This window comes from Mirounga angustirostris, unplaced genomic scaffold (assembly GCF_029215605.1).
Source record: "Mirounga angustirostris isolate CCGP_5_RB_7025 unplaced genomic scaffold, mMirAng1.0.hap1 SCAF_4, whole genome shotgun sequence".
NCBI classification, from domain to species: Eukaryota; Metazoa; Chordata; class Mammalia; order Carnivora; family Phocidae; genus Mirounga; species Mirounga angustirostris.
In genome coordinates, this window is record NW_026991712.1 from 41,119,764 (window position 1) to 41,139,033 (window position 19,270).

At 40.4% G+C, this 19,270-nt stretch overlaps 1 protein-coding gene across 4 annotated transcripts in view; it reads right to left on the minus strand.

Annotated features, from left to right (window-relative positions):
• Positions 1-17,649, minus strand: part of INTS8 (integrator complex subunit 8) — a 56,839-nt gene extending 39,190 nt beyond the window's left edge. For 2 of the 4 annotated variants that reach the window (XM_045896217.2, XM_064588100.1), the window contains exons 1-9: positions 17,359-17,648; positions 15,764-15,938; positions 13,400-13,540; positions 12,808-12,879; positions 11,814-11,865; positions 10,508-10,690; positions 5,261-5,368; positions 3,327-3,479; positions 272-372 (exon numbers count right to left, since the gene is read on the minus strand). In XM_045896217.2, coding sequence (XP_045752173.1) covers positions 272-372; positions 3,327-3,479; positions 5,261-5,368; positions 10,508-10,690; positions 11,814-11,865; positions 12,808-12,879; positions 13,400-13,540; positions 15,764-15,938; positions 17,359-17,488 — 1,115 coding nt within the window. In that variant the 5' untranslated portion in view covers positions 17,489-17,648. Of the gene's footprint in view, positions 1-271; positions 373-3,326; positions 3,480-5,260; positions 5,369-10,507; positions 10,691-11,813; positions 11,866-12,807; positions 12,880-13,399; positions 13,541-14,982; positions 15,156-15,763; positions 15,939-17,358 lie in introns of those variants that run through there. The other 2 variants (XM_064588101.1, XM_064588102.1) reach the window with 2 other exon arrangements.
• Between the last annotated feature and the right edge of the window lie 1,621 nt (positions 17,650-19,270).

The following is a 19,270-nucleotide window of genomic DNA, read 5'->3' on the forward strand; positions in this document are numbered from 1 at the left end:
GAGCAGAACAGAAAAGTTTCACATCTGTCACGGATGATTTAGTTACAGCTTAGGTAACAACCAAATTCTGCTAATTTTTCCCAAGTGCTTTTAAAATGGATTAGATGAACATTAAAGTGGCTTCTCTGGCTGTGTTAATTTCCCATTTACTAATAGAGGTGAAATTGTCACAGACTTAGAAGTAATTTGGAGGTATATTTTTGATAAACCTAAATTGCACTTGCTCTTTTATCCAAAAATAAGAAAGTAGTTCTTCAATTTACTTACTTACCCCTGTTGAGCTTTCTGGAAGAGTTCCCTTAGTACTGACTGCCGGAACTGGACAGGTAAACTGAAGGTTAAGTTATCTTCAATGAAAATCTTTACTACATCCTAGAACACAGACATAAAATTGCATCCAGTTCAAAAATCATGGCAAAGTTTCTTTACTTTAAAAGTCTTTCCAAAAAGAAAAAAAAAAGTCTTTCTATAATGTAAAATATATATTGAAGAAAATCATGAAAATATCTTACTAGGAAAATCTTTTCTAAAACTTTAAAATTAGATTGAGGATAAAAATAGCCACCCACCCTCCAACCCTGCCTTTTCAAACTGAAGATCATGGACCAAAATGAGAGGTGAAGGAAGAAATCAATCAATAAGAAGCAATTCAGATATATTATTAGAAGTTGTAAAAACGTGGGGTGCCTGGGTGGCTCAGGTCATGATCTCGGGGTCCTGCGATCGAGCCCTGCTCGGTGGGGATTCTGCTTCCCCCTCTGTGCTCACTCACTTTCTCAAATAAATTTTTAAAAATCGTAAAAAAAAGTTGTAAAAATGCTTCTCATCCACTTTAAACAGCTTCATACAACAAGCTTTTAAAAATACTAAAACAGGGGCGCCCGGGTGGCTCAGTCGTTAAGCGTCTGCCTTCGGCTCAGGTCATAATCCCAGGGTCCTGGGATCGAGCCCCACATCAGGCTCCCTGCTCGTCGGGGAGTCTGCTTCTCCCTCTCCCTCTCCCCCTGCTTGTGCTCCCTCTCTCACTGTGTCTCTCTCTGTCAAATAAATAAATAAAAATCTTTAAAAATAAATAAATAAATAAAAATAAAAATACTACAACAGTTAAAATAACTCAACTGGAAAAAGCATGCAAAGGAACAATTATAATAAATTTAAATGGTTTAAAATATAGAAGCTAGTGAATTACAAAAAAACCTGTACCATTCCATACAGACTTTGTCTTGGCTCTTTATCAAGCAATGTAAGAGGAGGAAAAAGGAGTGATAACGTAAGGAGAAAGGGAAGAGGAATGCCGAAACATCTGAAACTAATCTGCTGCCACCACAAAAGTACTGACAAAAGTGGTTTCACAACCACGGAGCAACACTGTTTCACCTCCATAGCAAAACATGAACAGGGTGGGCCTACACCTAGAAAGACAGCCTCTTCCCCCATGCGAGAAGACACATTTGTTACAGCTGTTCATTCATTCATTCATTCATTGGGGGCAGAGGGAGAGAGAATCTCAAGTATGCTCACGCCCAGTGCGGAGCTGGAACGCAGCTCAGATCTCACAAGCCAAGATCATGACCTGAGCCAAAAATCAAGCATTGGATGCTTACCTGACTGAGCCACCCAGGCGCCATCAAATAACTACCTGATCAGCACAAAAACTGTACACTTTATATAAAGAGAACCGTATTTGTAAAAACAGGCTGAATAGGATTTCTACATACTCCTGTATATATAACTGAAGTGATAAATCTCAGTGTTGTAATAAAATTGCGATTTTCCTCTTCCTAGCTACTCATTACAATACCTTCTGATTTACAAATGTTGGCTCTTCCTTATATTCAGTTAACATATGCCCATCCATGAGTAATATTTCTAAGGTCTTGTTTACATAGGTTTACCACTCCAAAGAGCTTCTTAAAAGATTCTTTATCTTACCATAAGTGATCTCCACCCTCCATAAGTCTGTACTAGGGATACAGAACTAAAAGATATTAAATAAATTCATCTGTATCTAATCTGTCTTTAAGAAAGTTTTGTTTTCTTCCCTAAGGCAAAGCAGAATTTGAAAAGGGGGCAGAAGTGGGGGAGGAAGTAATATCCCTTCTCTTCTCCTATTTTCTGTGTGGGTGGGGGGGATTCTATTTGGGGCACCTGGGTGGCTCCGTCGGTTAAGCGTCTGCCTTCGGCTCAGGTCATGATCGCAGGGTCCTGGGATTAAGCCCCGCATCGGGTTCCTTGCTCTGTGGGGAATCTGCTTCTCCCTCCCCTCCCCGCTTGTACTCTCTGTCTCTCCTTCTCTCGCTCTCAAATAAATAAAATCTTAAAAAAAAAATTCTATTTAAAATTAAATAAAAGCTTGGCTAAAGGGCGCCTGGGTGGCTCAGTGGGTTAAGTGTCTGCCTTCAGCTCAGGTCATGATCCCAGGGTCCTGGGATCTCGTCCCGTATGGGGCTCCCTGCTCAGCGGGGAGCCTGCTTCTCCCTCTCTCCCCTATTCGTGCTCTCTCATTCTCTCTCTCAAATAAATAAAATCTTTTAAAAAAAATTAAAAATAAAAATAAATAAAATAAAAAGCTCGGCTAAAAGTCCATTTGTAGAGACAAAACTAAAGATATGCTGTAGCTTTGTTATTTCATGACTCTTACTTTGAGTTAACATGAAGGCTCTATTCATTTTCTAGAATGAAGGCTTTCCGATAAAGATTTTAAAAGTACAAATGCTAATTCCCAGTGATTTTCATTATAAAACTAAAAATATATACCCAAAGTAGGCACTAAAAATCTCGAGACTAATTTAAGCCCTTTGCATGGGTAAAACTGAGGTAACGACCAGACTCGCTGGTAAAGCAAGCTCTGTAACAGACCACCCAAACCTACCACCACCACTCTGCTCACTTCTTCTTCAGTCTTCGTATCTGTAGTGACTAACAAGGCTGGGCTACAGGGCCATGCTTTTAAGTCAGACACAAGACTTAAGGCTCCACAAAGCTAACAATTCTCTACCTTTAATTGTAAAAATTAAAAGTTCTGCTTACAGAGTTTCTTAAAGAATTTACTTAACACGGGCAAATTCTATACTTTCAAAAAAGGATATTATCAAAATGAGTCAACATCTGTATAGTGCACTTAGTTTATAAACTATAACTTCTCACTTGGTTCTCATAGGGAGCCTATGAAATCAGTTAATTATTACCACCATTTTAAAGGCCAATCTGTTTTACTTGCCCCAAATCATACAACTGGTAAATGGTGATGTCAGAATTTGAACTCCCTTCTGTCTGGTTTCCAAAGCTTTTCAACTACACTATTACATCCCCATCATACATCTTACCTGATAGTTGTCAGATCTCAAACAAATATGGACTTGACTATATGAAGTCAATTGTTGAGATGTACTATCAGAAGGGACAAGAACATCACATGCTTGACAATAGCCCGCTAACCGCTTCTCATCTATGGTACAATGAAGAGATAATGAACCTATCTGTAAAGTAAGAAGTATACATCATTATCCATCAATGTGACATAAACAACAGTCTAGTATCCACGCAATGCATTTTAACAGTACAAGAAAACGTAATGGAAAATTCAGGGCTGGAGGAACCAAAAAAAAACCCCAAAAAGGTTAAAAGTTTAGAGCACGGGTTAGCCAACTATTGTTCACAGGCCAAATCTGGCCTGTGGCCAATTTCTGTAGACCTCTTGAGCTAAGAACCACATTTAAGGTTGTAAAGGAAAAAAACAAAACAAAACAAAACAACACAACAAATGAGTATATTAAACTGAATATAGCCCACAACACCTAAAATATCTACTCTTTGGCCTTTTACAAAAGTTTGCTGACTCCTGGTTTAGAGTTTTCAGGCCAACATACAAAAGGTAGACATCATCATTAATCTAAGTAGGAATGACAATTAAGACATTAACAAAGAGGGACGCCTGGGTGGCTCAGTCGGTTAAGCGACTGCCTTCGGCTCAGGTCATGATCCTGGAGTCCCGGGATCGAGTCCCGCATCGGGCTCCCTGCTCCGCAGGGAGTCTGCTTCTCCCTCTCTCTCCCTCTCCCTGTGCTCTCTCTGTAAAATAAAAAATCTTAAAAAAAAAAAAAAAAAAAAAAAAAGACATTAACAAAGAGCGAATACTGTTAAATAAAAGTATTTAAAAATACGTAAGAGGAGAACAAATCTGATGAGACACCTGGACAAAGTAAAATGGGAATTCCCAATAGGTCTAGAATAGATTTAAAGTAAATCTCTTGAACATTTATCATCTTTCTCTGATGAGAAGAGACTGAAATGGGAATTGTTCTAGGCACGAAGCACATAAAAACCTATATACTTTAAAATCCAGTTGCCGGAATCATAAAAATAAAAATGCAAGTGATAAACATATGAAAAAGTTCACCCTTACTAAGAATTAAGGAAATGCAAATGTTTTAAAGTTACTGTTATTTCACCCAACCAAATTAGCAATTGGAGGGGAAAAAGAAAAACACACTGCACTGCAGATCAGAGTACCCTGAGAGAAATGTACCTGGAAAGCAACTTGGTTTTATGTTTCACAGCCTTTACAAAATTAATAACCACTGACATGATAATTCCACTTGTAGGAATTTAACTTGAAAGTATCTAAAAACCAAACAAAAACTTATGCTTGGAGGGGCACCTGGGTGGCTCAGTTGGTTAAGCAGCTGCCTTCGGCTCAGGTCATGATCCCAGGGTCCTGGGATCGAGCCCCACATCGGGCTCCCTGCTCAGTGGAGAGTCTGTTTCTCCCTCTCCCTGCCTCTCTGCCTACTTGTATTCTCTATTTCTCTGTCAAATAAGTAAATAAAATCTTTAAAAAAAAAAAAAACTTATGCTTGGGAGATAGAAATATCATAGCTTTACAATAAATAAAAACAGCAAACATAAATGCCCAAATATTAGGGAAATGAAGTAAAGCACAGTACATCTATACAGCAGAATACATTTAAACGTCGATTCAAAGATTTAAGCATGGTAACAATATAGTAAATATAGTTAGTCTAAGCTTATCTGTATAAAAACAAAGAATTGAAAACAGGGAGAAAATAAGTTAAAATTACAAAAGGGGTAATTTCTAAGCAGTAGTATTACAGATTTTCAGAATGTTTTCAGTATTTTTTAAAACTTACCAAATGTACTACAACGAACACTTGTTCTATCATCATCAGAAAAAGTAAAGCCAAAAAATATGTAACTTTTTAAGGACTGAATATTATGTGCCTGTTATCACAGTACTTACCTCTGCAATTAGTTCTTTGGTTCTAAAAAACTTTTCTCTGGCATTTTCATAGACAGCTGAATTTGTAGAGCCTTGCTGGAAGTATGCTGCACCCAAATCATAACACACCTAAAATGGTGATGAATACCAATCTGCTTAGTAACTTTTTTTAAGATTTTATTTATTTGTTTGACAGAGAGAGAGAGTGAGTGAGAGATAGTGAGAGCAGGAACATAAGCAGGGGGCGTGGGAGAGGGAGAAGCAGGCTTCCCGTGGAGCAGGGAGCCCGACGCGGGGCTTGATCCCAGGATCCTGGGACCATGACCCGAGCCGAAGGCAGACGCTTAACGACTGAGCCACCCAGGCGCCCTGTAACTTTTCATTTTTAAGAGCTGACAAAACTCAAAATTATGTTTAGCTCAGCAAAACAGGTACATCTAAAGAAAAAAAAAAAAAACAAAAACACCTTTCAGTGAGCAATGAAACAATGTTCTTAGCCACAAGCAACAGAATCCAGCAGACTGATTTAAGCAGAAAACAGATTTAACTGGTAAGATTTCAGGTGGCCTTTAGAATTTCTGGGCCAAAGAATCAGGCTTGGAAAACCAAAGGGGCAAAGGAGGCAAGAAGCCAAGATGAGAGCCCAAACTGACCTAGGGAGCACTGCAGCCATCTCAACACTAGACTCCAAAGCTCTTATCACCCGCGGCCACCAGCTCTACACAGAGAACAGCAGCGAGCTATACTCTTGCTAGGGCTGCCCCTGGAAGCCAGAGCTTACCGTCAGCGTTGCTGCCACTCACCATCGTAATGGATTCTCTACCATCTCATTTTTTTTTTTTTTAATTTTATTTTAGAGACAGAGAGAGAGAGAGAACCAAGCATGTGCACAAGTGGGGGAAGGGGCAGAGGGAGAGAATGACCTGAGTCAAAACCATAGTCCGACGCTTAACCAACTGTTCCACCCAGGCGCCCCAATCTCCACTTCTTTTTAAAGTGGGGGAGAGCGGGCACGCCTGGGTGGCTCAGTCGGTTAAGCGTCTGCCTTCAGCTCAGGTCATGATCCCAGGGTCCTGGGATCGAGTCCCGCATCAGGCTCCCTGCTCCGCGGGGAGCCTGCTTCTCCCTCTGCCTCTGTCTCTCTCTCTGTCTCTCATGAATAAATAAATAAAATCTTTAAAAAAAATAAAAATAAAAAAAAATAAAGTGGGGGAGAGCAAATGACTGGCCAGAGTGAAATATCGAGAAATGTGAACTATAAAAGAATAGAAAAAGACAACTAAAAAAGTACTAAGGGAATTTGTGTATTTCTTCAAGAACCTTCTTAAACTGATGCCTAGATTCACCAAATGCAGAACTCAAAGACTCATATTATTTAATTCAGCTTGAACATTTTATGAACAGGAACAAGGCCCAGAAAGTGACAATGTCTGCTTAAAAGCATATAACCAAGTACTGGCAGAGCCCAGGCTCAAAGCCAGATCCCTACAGCTCCTTATATCCTGTCTCAAGTTTATTCTACACATGGCTGACAGATTTTTTTTTTTTTTTTTAAAGATTTGAGAGAAAGAGGGAGAGGGAATCTCAAGCAAACTCTGCGCTGAGCGTGATGTGGGGATCAACCCCACAACCTGGAGGTCATGACCCGAGCAGAAACCATGAGTCAGACACTCAACCAACTGAACCACACTGGTGCCCCAACAGATCTTTCTTTAAAAAGTCTTCAAGTTATTCCCCCAAGTAGGAGAAAGTTCAAATTCCTTGGCCTGATTTTTTTTTTTTTTTTAAAGATTTTATTTATTTATTTGACAGAGAGAGACACAGCGAGAGAGGGAACACAAGCAGGGGAGTGGGAGAGGGAGAAGCAGGCCTCCCACTGAGCAGGGAGCCCGATGCGGGGCTCGATCCCAGGACCCCGGGATCATGACCCGAGCAGAAGGCAGACGCTTAACGACTGAGCCACCCAGGCGCCCCCTTGGCCTGATTTTTAAGGGTCTCAGAATCGGGACTAACTTCTCTCTCCAAATCTCTCATTCTCTTCCATTTCAACCACACCAGCCTATTCAATTCCCCATTCCTATCAGATCCTAGAAATAAACTTCATTCCACACCCTTTATTTCCATCTACACAAAACCAACCTTAGCCAACGGGTACTTATTTCTCCTCCAAACTCCTAAGCTGTAACAGTGTGATATTCATTAGAACTACTCTTTACTGATACGCAATATATATACAATACATATATATATATATATTCTGTCTTCTTGAGCTAAGCAGGATGAATTCTCCGCCTCTAGGATACTGCCTTCCATTATTTAGTCCACATTAAATGTCTGGCTGATTTTCATCCTAGAGTGCTTCCTCCCACCTGGAGCAAAGGGGTGCTAAAGAAGTTTAAAAAAAAAAAAAAAAGGAAATGGATATACAGATATTTATATACACATGCACATATATTATAATTTCATGTAATTCCCCTTTCCAGGCAAAGACAGAGCACAAGATACCAAAATGGTATTTTCAAGTATTACTATATTAACTAGCCATCAAAACAAGTTTGGGGTTTTTTGGTTTTTTTTAAGATTTTTAAGTAATCTCTACACACAATGTGGGGCTCCAACTTAGTCACAGGAGTCGCATGCTCCACCAACTGAGCCAGCCAGGCACCCCCATTAAAACAAGTTTAGGGGCACCTGGGTGGCTTAGTTGGTTGAGCATCTTGCCTTCGGCTCTGGTCATGATTCCAGGGTCCTGGGATCAAGCCCTGTGTCAGGGTCCCTGCTCAGCGGGGAGCCTGCTTCTCCCTCCCCCTCTGCCTGCCACTCCCCTTGCTTGTGCTCTCTCTCAAATAAATAAAATCTTAAAAAAAAAAAACAAAAAAAAAAAACAAGCTTAAATTCTAGAGGCACCTGGCTGGCTCAGTACAGCATACAACTCCTGATCCCGGGGACATGAGTCTGAGCCCTCAATTAAAAAAATAAAACAAGTTTAAATTCTGTAATTCAGAGGTAGTCAATAGGTTAAAAACAAAAAGCCTGGGGCGCCTGGGTGGCTCAGTTGGTTAAGCGACTGCCTTCGGCTCAGGTCATGATCCTGGAGTCCCTGGATCGAGTCCCGCATCAGTCTCCCTGCTCAGCAGGGAGTCTGCTTCTCCCTCTGACCCTCCCCCCTCTCATGTGCTCTCTCTCTCATTCTCTCTCTCAAATAAATAAAATCTTAAAAAAAAAACAAAAAAAACACAAAAAAGCCTGATTAATAAAGCTGCCCTGAAGGACAGTAAATACTTTCAGATTTACTGGGGAATGAATGTAAAGATTTTCCTTTTGAGTCAGGTAAATTTTAGTAATACAAAGAATGCACTTTAAATATTAACATGCCAGGGCGCCTGGGTGGCTCAGTTGGTTAAGCGACTGCCTTCGGCTCAGGTCATGATCCTGGAGTCCTGGGATCGAGTCCCGCATTAGGCTCCCTGCTCAGCGGGGAGTCTGTTTCTCCCTCTGACCTTCCCCCCTCTCATGCTCCCTCTTTCTCATTCTCTCAAATAAATAAATAAAATCTTTAAAAAAAAAAAAATATTAACATGCCAGGGGTGCCTGGGAGGCTCAGTCGGTTAAGCGGCTGCCTTCGGCTAAGGCCATGGTCCCAGAGTCCTGGGATCAAGCCCCGCATCGGGCTGCCTGCTCAGCGGGAAGCGTGCTTCTCCCTCTCCCACTCCCCCTGCTTGTGTTCCCTCTCTTGCTGTGTCTCTCTCTGTCAAATAAGTAAAATCTTTAAAAAAAATAAAAAATAAAAAAATAAATATTAACATGCCAGGAAGTGAGTATTGCTACTAATTTGCCATTCAAGACACAGAATTAGGACTCAGCTATGTAATCAAGAGAATATATGATAGCTTACCTAGCACACTGAGATGTTTTGTTAAGAGTTGTTTTGTTTTTCATGTTATATCACCCATTCTATGGTGAAAATCAGAAGTATTACCAATATTTTTCAAACAGACTCTCAGTGATTATAAGATACTACAGTACCAGAGCTCTCGTATATGCAAGTTTCATTAACAATTTAAAGAAGTTACCAGTTGCCAATCCTCACTACTTCTATTCCAACTGTGACCTCAATCTCATCAGGCACTGAAAAACTGACTACCTTCAATTCTGCAACGAGCTAATCGGAAAAGGCACCTCCCAACACTCTGTCATGGTTATTCCTGCCCATTTCAGAATGGAAAACAATGATTAAAGAAATCATGCAAGGGTGCCTGGCTGGCACAGTGGGTAGGGCATGAGACTCTTGATCTCAGGGTTGTGAGGTCGACCCCCACTTTGGGGGTAAAATTTACTTTAATTTTTAAAAAAGAAACTGCCAAACTGTTAAAAAAAAAAAAAAAAAGATGACATGCCAACTCACGCAAAGAAAAGAACACGGAATAGAAAATGCACTATCCTCGTGGCTCTCTTTAGGCAGTTTCTGAATGTGTTAAAATTTCTATTATACTCAAGATTCTGTGCTAAAAAGTGAGGAAGACGGGAAATACACATTAAAAAAGAGACACCTCAGAGAGTTTACAATCCAACAGAGAAAGACAACATGAATACATAATTTCTTACAATATCAACTAAAAGCCGTCAAAGGGATTAGAAAGCAAACAACTTTAAGAGCCTTAAAACACTAGTTACTTTCTCTAGGAGCCTATATTTTTCAAAGCATAGTATTTGTTTTGCAGGGGGGTTTTTTTGGTCTAATTAAATATCTAATAATACAAATGAATTGTAAAAATCAGTTACATGCTCACTGCATTCTCAATATTTAAACTGTTTCCTAAACACGACTGGGAAACGATTTCAGAGACAATAAATCAAACAAAATTTCCCTTCCATTTCTTTTAGAAAAATTTAAGTGAAGTCTTAAAAAACCTACAAATTAAATATGATGCAAAAGGGTGCTTCAGTGGCTCAGTCGGCTAAGTGTCTGCCTTCGGCTCAGGTCATGATCCCAAGGTCCTGGGATGGAGCCCAGCATTGGGCTCCCTGCTCAGCGGGGAGTTTGCTTTTCCCTCTGCCTCTCCCCTCCCCCTAACCCTCCCCCACTTGCGCACGTGCTCACACTCTCTCTCAAATAAATAAACTTTTAAAAAATAAATATGATGCAAAGTTTTAATACCATCTTAAATCAAAATCAGAGAAACAAAGGCAGAAATTAAAAATACCAGAATGATCTCATTTAAGATTTTCCAAAAATTTGCCACACACTGATTAAATAGATATAAATACCTGGCACTGCATCTCCTCGGTTCTGATTTTCAGTCCAGCGGTAGAACTCTCAGTTTCTCCATTTACCATGCCTGGCTCCACTGCCAATAAATCTAGTGTTCGCATCGTGTGGACATAAAGATCCTTGTTTAATTTAAGGGCTGCCTCTAGTACCAAAATAGAATCAGAAGCTTGCTCTTTTAGCTACAAAAATTCAATAAAAAAATTATTAAAATACAGAAACCACAGAAAATTAACCAAAATATATTCACAGGACGCTCAGTAGCTTGTGGTACTAAGCTATTAAAAACATTTTTTACGGGCGCCTAGGTGGCTCAGTTGGTTAAGCGACTGCCTTCGGCTCAGGTCATGATCCTGGAGTCCCGGGATCGAGTCCCGCATCGGGCCCCCTGCTCGGCAGGGAGTCTGCTTCTCCCTCTGACCCTCCCCCCTCTCATGTGCTTGCTCTCTCTCATTCTCTCTCTCTCTCAAATAAATAAATAAAATCTTAAAAAAAAAAAAAAAACATTTTTTACCACAGCAAAAGTGCAATTAGATCTGTTGAGATCGTTATCTTAAATTCTAAAAAATACAGTAAAAGTTCCTATTGTGAAATTAGAAAATACAAAGTGGAAAAGATATTTTTTTAAAACAGAAAATTGGAAGAAAAATACTTTAAAGATTTGCATCCACTGATTTATTCAAGAAATGTTTGTATGCACCATTGTGTCGGCCATTTAGTAGTCACTAGTAACAAGAATAAAATGATGCAGGATTTTTCTTCCACATTCAAAGTACTACAGCATGTTAATTTTATACAGACACAGAATGTTTCTTATCTTCCCTCTCCTCTCCCAGCTCCTGGACTTTACATAGTATCTCTGGCACACTGTAGGGTTAAAGAATTACAGAGATCATTTTTAAATTATGGTAAATCCCACATTTCTACTTTTATATTAACTAGATTAAAAAAATAACTGCTATATTTTTCTGACTACAGAAATAATTTTAAAATATTAGTATGTGTTTATTGTAGAATTTTGGGAGAATATTAAAGAATATAAAAACATCACCTGTAAGAGTGATTTCTCTTACCTGCTCAAGTATCACAAAAATTCAACAAAAGAATTAATGGTGAAGCACCACCATTAACACTGAAAAGTTGTACAATTTACAGTTATTACCAAACTCGTTCTAACAGTAAAAACCTAAATGTCATTGCTTCTAGACCTTGCCAACTCTCATATACCTAAGGTTAGAAGAACCATGTGAATATACTCCCCATGCGCCCCAGAAATATGAAAGTGTAACTGATGCCGATACTCACTACTTTCAAAATATTTTCTGTTAGCTCTTTCTCCTGTTGCATCTGATTCATACTAAAAGAGAAATGATTGAAGCTTAGAATTTTCCATCTTTTGAGTAACATTTGATGCTTTTCAGAGCATTATTCTTCAAACTGAGGTGGAATTTAAATAAAAATGTTTTTAATGCCATTTCTTTTCAAGCTTAAAAATAAATAAAAACTCGGGGTGCCTGGGCAGCTCAGCTGATTAAGCAACCAACTCTTGATTTCTGCTCAGGTCATGATCTCAGGATCCTAGGATCAGGCCCCAAGTCAAGCTCAGTGCTCAGCAGGGAGTCTGTTTGAAGATTCTCTACCTCTGCTCCTCCCCCCCACTTGCGCGCTCTAAAATAAATAAATCTTTAAAAAAAAAACAAAGCAAAAAAACTCAATTATGATGCTTATTTAACCATTATTTTCCCATTTGATTTGTGTTTAAAAAAATAACCCTCAATTTAAGACTAAAACTTACTGGCAGCAAAAGCTCATTTATATCAAGTTAGAAACTATGCTCTCTAGCTCCAAATCGGGTAAGCCGCTACCTAGAATTTAAGAATTTGGTTTAAAACTCCACATACAGATAAATTCAGTAATTAACTTTTGGACTCTAAATCAATTTTACATATTAAAACAATTTCCCTATATACAAAACAAATACACCTTCACATAAATTTAATTACATGAAAAAAATCTTACTACTTTGGAGGTGAGCTAACACTTACCAAAGATGAAAGGCACAATTCACAAAGTACCACCCCCTTAGCTTTCCAGAGCTCTCTCTATTCTAGATGTCCAGAGCCCTACCTGATTCTCTCACCCTTCCAACTCCTCCAAACCTACCTGCATGCAGGCCTTCTTCCTTCTGGGTTCTACCCTACACCTTCTGTACCAGGGGTTTTTAAAAACTTGCAAGAACATTTTTTTTTTAAACTCTGATGAAGAAAGTGCCAACCAAGGGTCATATCTGCCAACTTACACACTTAACTGAGGAGGTCCAGGTTTTGCCTGTTTGACAGGAAAACTACTTTGAACAATTGTCCTAATTGCCCTGAAAAGACAAGAAAAAGAAAATTTAATACATTATAAATATCACTTATTTTTTCAAGTACTCCTTAGAACGTATATTATAAATTATCTGAAGTTTTAATTCAGATAAAAACTTCATAAATCATGCACATTTTTATCAGAATGCTCGTATCTATGCAGTCATAAATTTTCTCCACCATCAGACTCAGTTTATAAGATCCTGTGAAAGATCTCTAGGGTATAGGGGACCCTTAAAAGCAGACCCCTGAGGGGCGCCTAGGTGGCTCAGTCAGTTGAGCCTCTGCCTTCGCCTCGGGTCATGATCGGGGCCAGGGTCTTGGGGTTGAGCCCCAAGTTGGACTTCTGGCTCAGCAGGGAGTCTGCTTCTCCCTCTGCCTCTCCCCCCCACGCAGCTTGTGCTCTCAATCTCTCTCTCACATAAATAAATAAAATCTGGAAAAAAAAAAAAAAGCATACCCCTGAAAACCAGAGTGCAATTAAACAGAGGCTGCCCCACACGTTAGGTCTATGAAAAAATTTACCATCTGTTGTAGAGAAGGATAGCCATGGCAGTGGTTGGAGGTAAAGTGGCCAGATCCATGTCCACATGCTTCGTCCCAGGAGGAACCTTACTGATACACAGCAATTCATTTAGTAGCATATTCAATACTGGAACAGACAAACTTAAAAGAAAGAAGCAAAATGTTCATGTCTGCATAAGAAGCATAAAATACACAATTCAGTATTTTCACTGAAAATAATTACACTGCTAAAGGACTAAATCCACAGGGCCATTTTATTCACCTGTCTCAACAACTTATATGAAAATATTAAATTTCAAAATATTTTTTAAATCTCATTATGAAAACAATTTAAACATACACAAAAGTAGTCAGAATATAATGAACCCGTATGTGCCCATCATCTAGTTTCAACAACTAGCAACTGATGCTCATCTCTATTCTTACTTCCCTTCTTTCCATACTATTGTGAAGCAAATTTTTAACATTAAATCATTTCTTCCTTATGTGTTTCAGAACAGATCTCCAAAAAATTAACTCAACAGGGGTGCTTGGCTGGCTTAGTTGGAAGAGCATGTGACTCTTCGTCTTGGGTTCATGAGTTTGAGCCCCACCCTGCGTGTAGAGATTACTTAAATAAAACTTTAAAAAACTGGGGCGCCTGGGTGGCTCAGTTAAGCATCTGCCTTCGGTTCAGGTCATGATCCCAGGGTCCTGGGCTTGAGTCCCGCACCAGGCTCTCTGCTGGGCAGGAAGCCTGCTTCTCCCCTCTCCCACTCCCCCTGCTTGTGTTCCTGCTCTCCCTTCCCTATCTCTCTGTCAAATAAATAAATAAAATCTTTAAAAAATTTTTTTACAAAATTAACATATTCACAGTATTAATTTCAGATCTAAAAAGTTTTCAGTTGCTTATCAAATATCCCATCAGTGTTCAATTTCCAACTGTATCATATACATCATACTTTCTTTGTACACATTACTATCTCTTGATATGCCTCCAGTCTATTAATGGATAGGCTCTCCCTCAGATTAAAGAATTCTTTAATTCTAATGCTTACCGCTGCAGAAGGCTGGTGAGAAAGTGTTTAAACACTACCAATAAGAGCATAAACTACTACAACTCTCTTGGAATGCAATCTGGCAATATGCATCATGGGATTTAAAAATGTTTATACCACCTGAGTCAGCAATTTAATACTCTGTACTAAGGACATAACCAAAAATTCAGATAAAATTTAAGGACAAAGATATTTAAGGCTCTGTGATTTATGAGAGTGAAAAAGTAGAAATAAACTAAATATAATTGGGAAAACAGTTAATAAATTCTCCACATGATGGAATTATCTCCAAAAATACAAAATGGGGAAATGTTCATGATATTGTTATGTGGGGGAAAAAAGAAAAAGAAGGGGTGCCTGGGTGGCAGAGTCAGTTGGGCCTCTGACTTGGTTTTCGGCTCAGGTCATGATCTCAGGGTTGTGGGATGTGGCTCAGTGCTCAGCGGGCAGTCTGCTTGAGATTCTCTCCCTCTCCACCCACTAATTCTCTAAAATAAATAAATCTTTAAAATATAAATAGATGTGTGTGTGTATATATATACATACCTATATATACCTATATATACACATATGTATGTGTGTGTGTGTATATATATATATACACACACACACACACACACACACACACGGAGGGGGTGCCTGGCTCGCTCAGTCAGTAGCGCATCCAACTCTTGATCTCGGGGTCGTGAGTTTGAGCCCTATACTGGGTGTAGAGATTACTTAAAATAGGGAGAAAAACAACAAAAGTTACACAAAAATGTTAGAAGTACTTGTCTCCCCTCCCCTTTTATTTCCTAGTTTCTGAATTTTACAAGGTATTTTCTCTTTAAATTGTGAGAAAAGGGGGATGAAAAATCATTTTCTAAGCGTAGCCTTGATAGTACTTATTTGTTAACAAATAAGCACTGACTGTAAGATTTTAATAGTTTGGGAGATAGTGATTGATTTATGACCAGTAAAAAATAACTGATTTAACAGCAAATCATCTGTATTATGTAATAACTATCATTAATTTTTATTTGCTTCAGATATGTAAAAATAAACTGAAACATTTAAAACTGTTTAGGTGTGGATTTTCCCTAGTTACCACATCAAATAATAATGATAAACTACCTCATTATGGATAGATCTATACTTTAAAAGGTGATTTAAATTCATCTAACATTCAAATATTTTATACCTTCTGAAAAACAGTTGCATATTTTACCAAGAATATAGAGAAAAATAATTTGCACTTTAAGGGCTGATTATCATATAAGCATATATAGAAATAATCCAAAATATCTAAATAGTACTTCAAAAATAATTTCTTTTATATCTTGTGTACCTTTTCTCTAATATGTCTAAATCCCACTTCAAATGTGCAGCAACTTTAAGAGCAAGTAGTTTTAAAATACGATTTCTCTTGTTATCAGGCGGAGGTTGCACCTGGTTTTGCTCATTAACTGAAGGTTTGGAAGCCTGTTCCAAAAACTGAACAATAAGTTGAACTGGTGCAGGATCTAGGATGTAAAAGAAAATAAATTCTTAAATTTAAGTTTTAATTATCAAGATGCACAAGGTTTCACTGTACTGGTTTTTGGCCACAAAAGGGAACCCCGACAGCTCTGTAGTTATGACTAAGGATTATGATTTCTAAGAAGTATGCTTAGGGATTACAGGGAAGATCAGGAAGGGTGGTAAGGAGAAAGGGTATCAGACTGGTGCAGAAGAAAACACCTTCCAAGTAAGAACATAATGGTTTTAGGTTTCCAGATCAGCAAATAACCAATGTCAATTAGAGGAAAGACATGTCATCTTTAGAACTGTTTTAACACTTAATTAGTGCGACCTGCCTCAAGTTACCTCTCTGCACCTGTTTCCATCAATGCAAAATAGAAGATACCACCACCTACCTGAGATTATGAAGGCTAAATTAAATGAGATAACAGATGAAAAGCATTAAGGCTGGCACCTAGAAAGCACTTAATAAATGTGTATGAAAATAAATAAATAAATAAATAAATAAATAAATAAATAAATAAATAAATAAATAAATAAATAAATGTGTATGAAAAGCAATGAATGAAAAACACATAATAGGATACAGGCGGTTTTAGTGAAAACCACTAACTTCTGGCAGAGTTGTCTCCATAGTTAATGCTGATGTAAACTGAGCAAGCTACATCTTTATGAACTTTATGAGCAAAATACTATTCAAGAAACTTAACGTTTTCATGCCAGTACCTCTTCCCAGAAATGCCTGGAGTTCTCCTCCTTCCCTAACAGCACTCATTAACTGGGGTATTAATCATGATCATTAAACACCCATGTTACAACTGTATAGCATTTCCTACTCTTAGAGATGTTCTCATTTTAATTTACAGCCCAGCTTTGGAATATACAGATACATGTGTGCATATATGTATGTATATACGTATAGTCGGTAAAATCCCCTCGCTGAGAAACAAAATAATTAGCGTCAGGATCAGCGCCAGAACCGCAATTTCTCTCCGTCTCCAACCTGATCGCGGGCCGGAGTTCTACAGGGGTGTGTCCGAGCCAGGCTCCCCAACCCACGCAATCTCACAAGACCACCTCGCAGATGCTAAAACCTCAAACAGTAGAAGGACCAAGGCGGAGGGGGACGGGAGGGGGACGGGAGGGGGACGGGAGGGGGACGGGAGGGGGACGGGAGGGGGACGGGAGGGGGACGGGAGGGGGGACGGGAGGGCCTTTGTCTGGTTTTTAAGCCCTGCACGGGGTGCCCCGGCTCTGGGACGCTTAATGCTTGGCGAGGGGACCGGGCCAGGGCTCGACTCCGGTTCGCGCCTCCCGGGCCCGCAGCTTCGTGGCGGAGGAGGTGCGGGCGAGAGCCAGGCGGACGGCGCGGGCGCGGGCGGCCGGGTCCCAGTCCCCTCGGGGTGCAGGCGCCGCGCTTACCCGGGCAGGGCTTGCGCAGATGTTTCTCCAACAGCGACTCCTCCAGCAGGAACTCGAACCAGCTGGTCTGCGGCGGGGTGCAGGGCCGGCTGGAGGTGGCCGCCTCCCGGTCCGCCGCCTCCGCGCTCATCCTGCCCCCGCCGCCGCTCCCCCCAGGGACGCTTCCCGGCTCCAACCTGACACTCGGACGCGCGCCTCTGGCCCGTGATCTACGGAACCTCCCCGGGCGAGGCCACACTCAGAACGCCCTGGAAGCCCACACAACTCAAAATGGCGGCGCGGCCCAGCGAGAGCTGGGGAACCTAAGTCCGCCTCCTTGCGCCCCCGCCGCGCCTCCGGGCCAGTCGTCGTTCGAGTTGTGGAGGAAGGGGGCGGGGACAACCCTTAGATCACGCCTCCTCCCCGGTTGCCATGGGGACGACTGGCCAGGAAGCTGGGTCGCGAGTGGGCTTTCGCCCTTTCCTGGGAGATTCTCGGCAAGAAAGTAGAACAGCCTCATCCGAGATTACGGCGGACGTCAATGGCCTCATAAAAGACAGCGAAGACTACACGTGTAAACTGTGATCCAGGCAAAGCTTGTCTCTGGTGCTTTTAATTCCTTCATTTCCATTTCCTAGATTTCCCCCCACTTAGGTCCTCTCGGCCGGCCGAGGCGTCCTACTGGCTTGGGCACCAGCGTCCCTGAGCATCCTTCCTGGAAGGATGACAGAATGATGGCCCACAGTGAGATCCAGCTGTTCTGTTACTTCTCAGGACTAGCTCTCAATATTTAGCGCCCAATTAATCCTCTTGCTATCCCAGCTAGAGATACTGTTAATCCCATTTTCACATTTACCTCCATTCTGTAATGTTATGTTTTTAAATTAACAATTAAAATCGGGAAAAGTGTATTCATAGGTCGTGCATACGCTCTATGTAAAGAGTGCAAACTCGTCTAGGTTAAGCTGTTTAACCTCTCTGAACTTTAGTTTCCATATTTGTGCCTAATCTTAGGGTTGATAAAAGAATTCAAGGCAGAGCTTGAGATAATAAGGTAAATGAGATAAAGCAGTTAAGCTTTTATTTATTTTTTTTTTGCACTTTTTTTTTTTTAAGATTTTATTTATTTATTTGACAGAGAGAGACACAGTGAGAGAGGGAACACAAGCAGGGGGAGTGGGAGAGGGAGAAGCAGGCTCCCCGCAGAACAGGGAGCCCGATGCGGGACTCGATCCCGGGACCCTGGGATCATGACCTGAGCTGAAGGCAGTCGCTTAACCAACTGAGCCACCCAGGCGCCCTAAGATTTTATTTATGAGAGAGAACACAAGCAGGGAAGGGCAGAGTGAGAAGCAGGCTTCCCGCTGAGCAGGGAGCTCCACAGGGGTCTCCACCCCAGGGCCCTGGGATCATGACTTGAGCCCAAGGCACAAGCTTAACCAACTGAGCCACCCTGGTGCCCCCAGTTAGGCTTTTTAAACAAGGCCTGACATTTAGAACATCCATGTTACCTGATCTCATATAGTGCTTTTTTTTTTTGCAAATTATTTTCATACACATGAATCTAATTTTCTCCTATAAACAAACTATTATACACCTTTTAACCAATGAAGGAACTGAGGTTCCAGAATTAACATTTGCCCAAGATTTCCCAACAAAGTTGAGGCTGAGCCACAGCTTTGGTGAACTTTCAGCTGGATCCAGGCTGCTTCGAACATGGGACAGCAAGGATAAGATCAATTGCTTATGGTCTTTTTCCAGAATGAAGAAGGAAGGCATTTGTAAGTTTTAAGAAAAATGAATGGAAGTAACTCCTCCATAAGTGAAAGTAAATCAAATACTTAAGTGGCAATCCTTGCCTTATTCTTCTCTTCCTGCCCAACCCTCTTTCTGGGCTCTGTGCTGCCTCTCTTCCATTTAGTGGTCCCTAGGT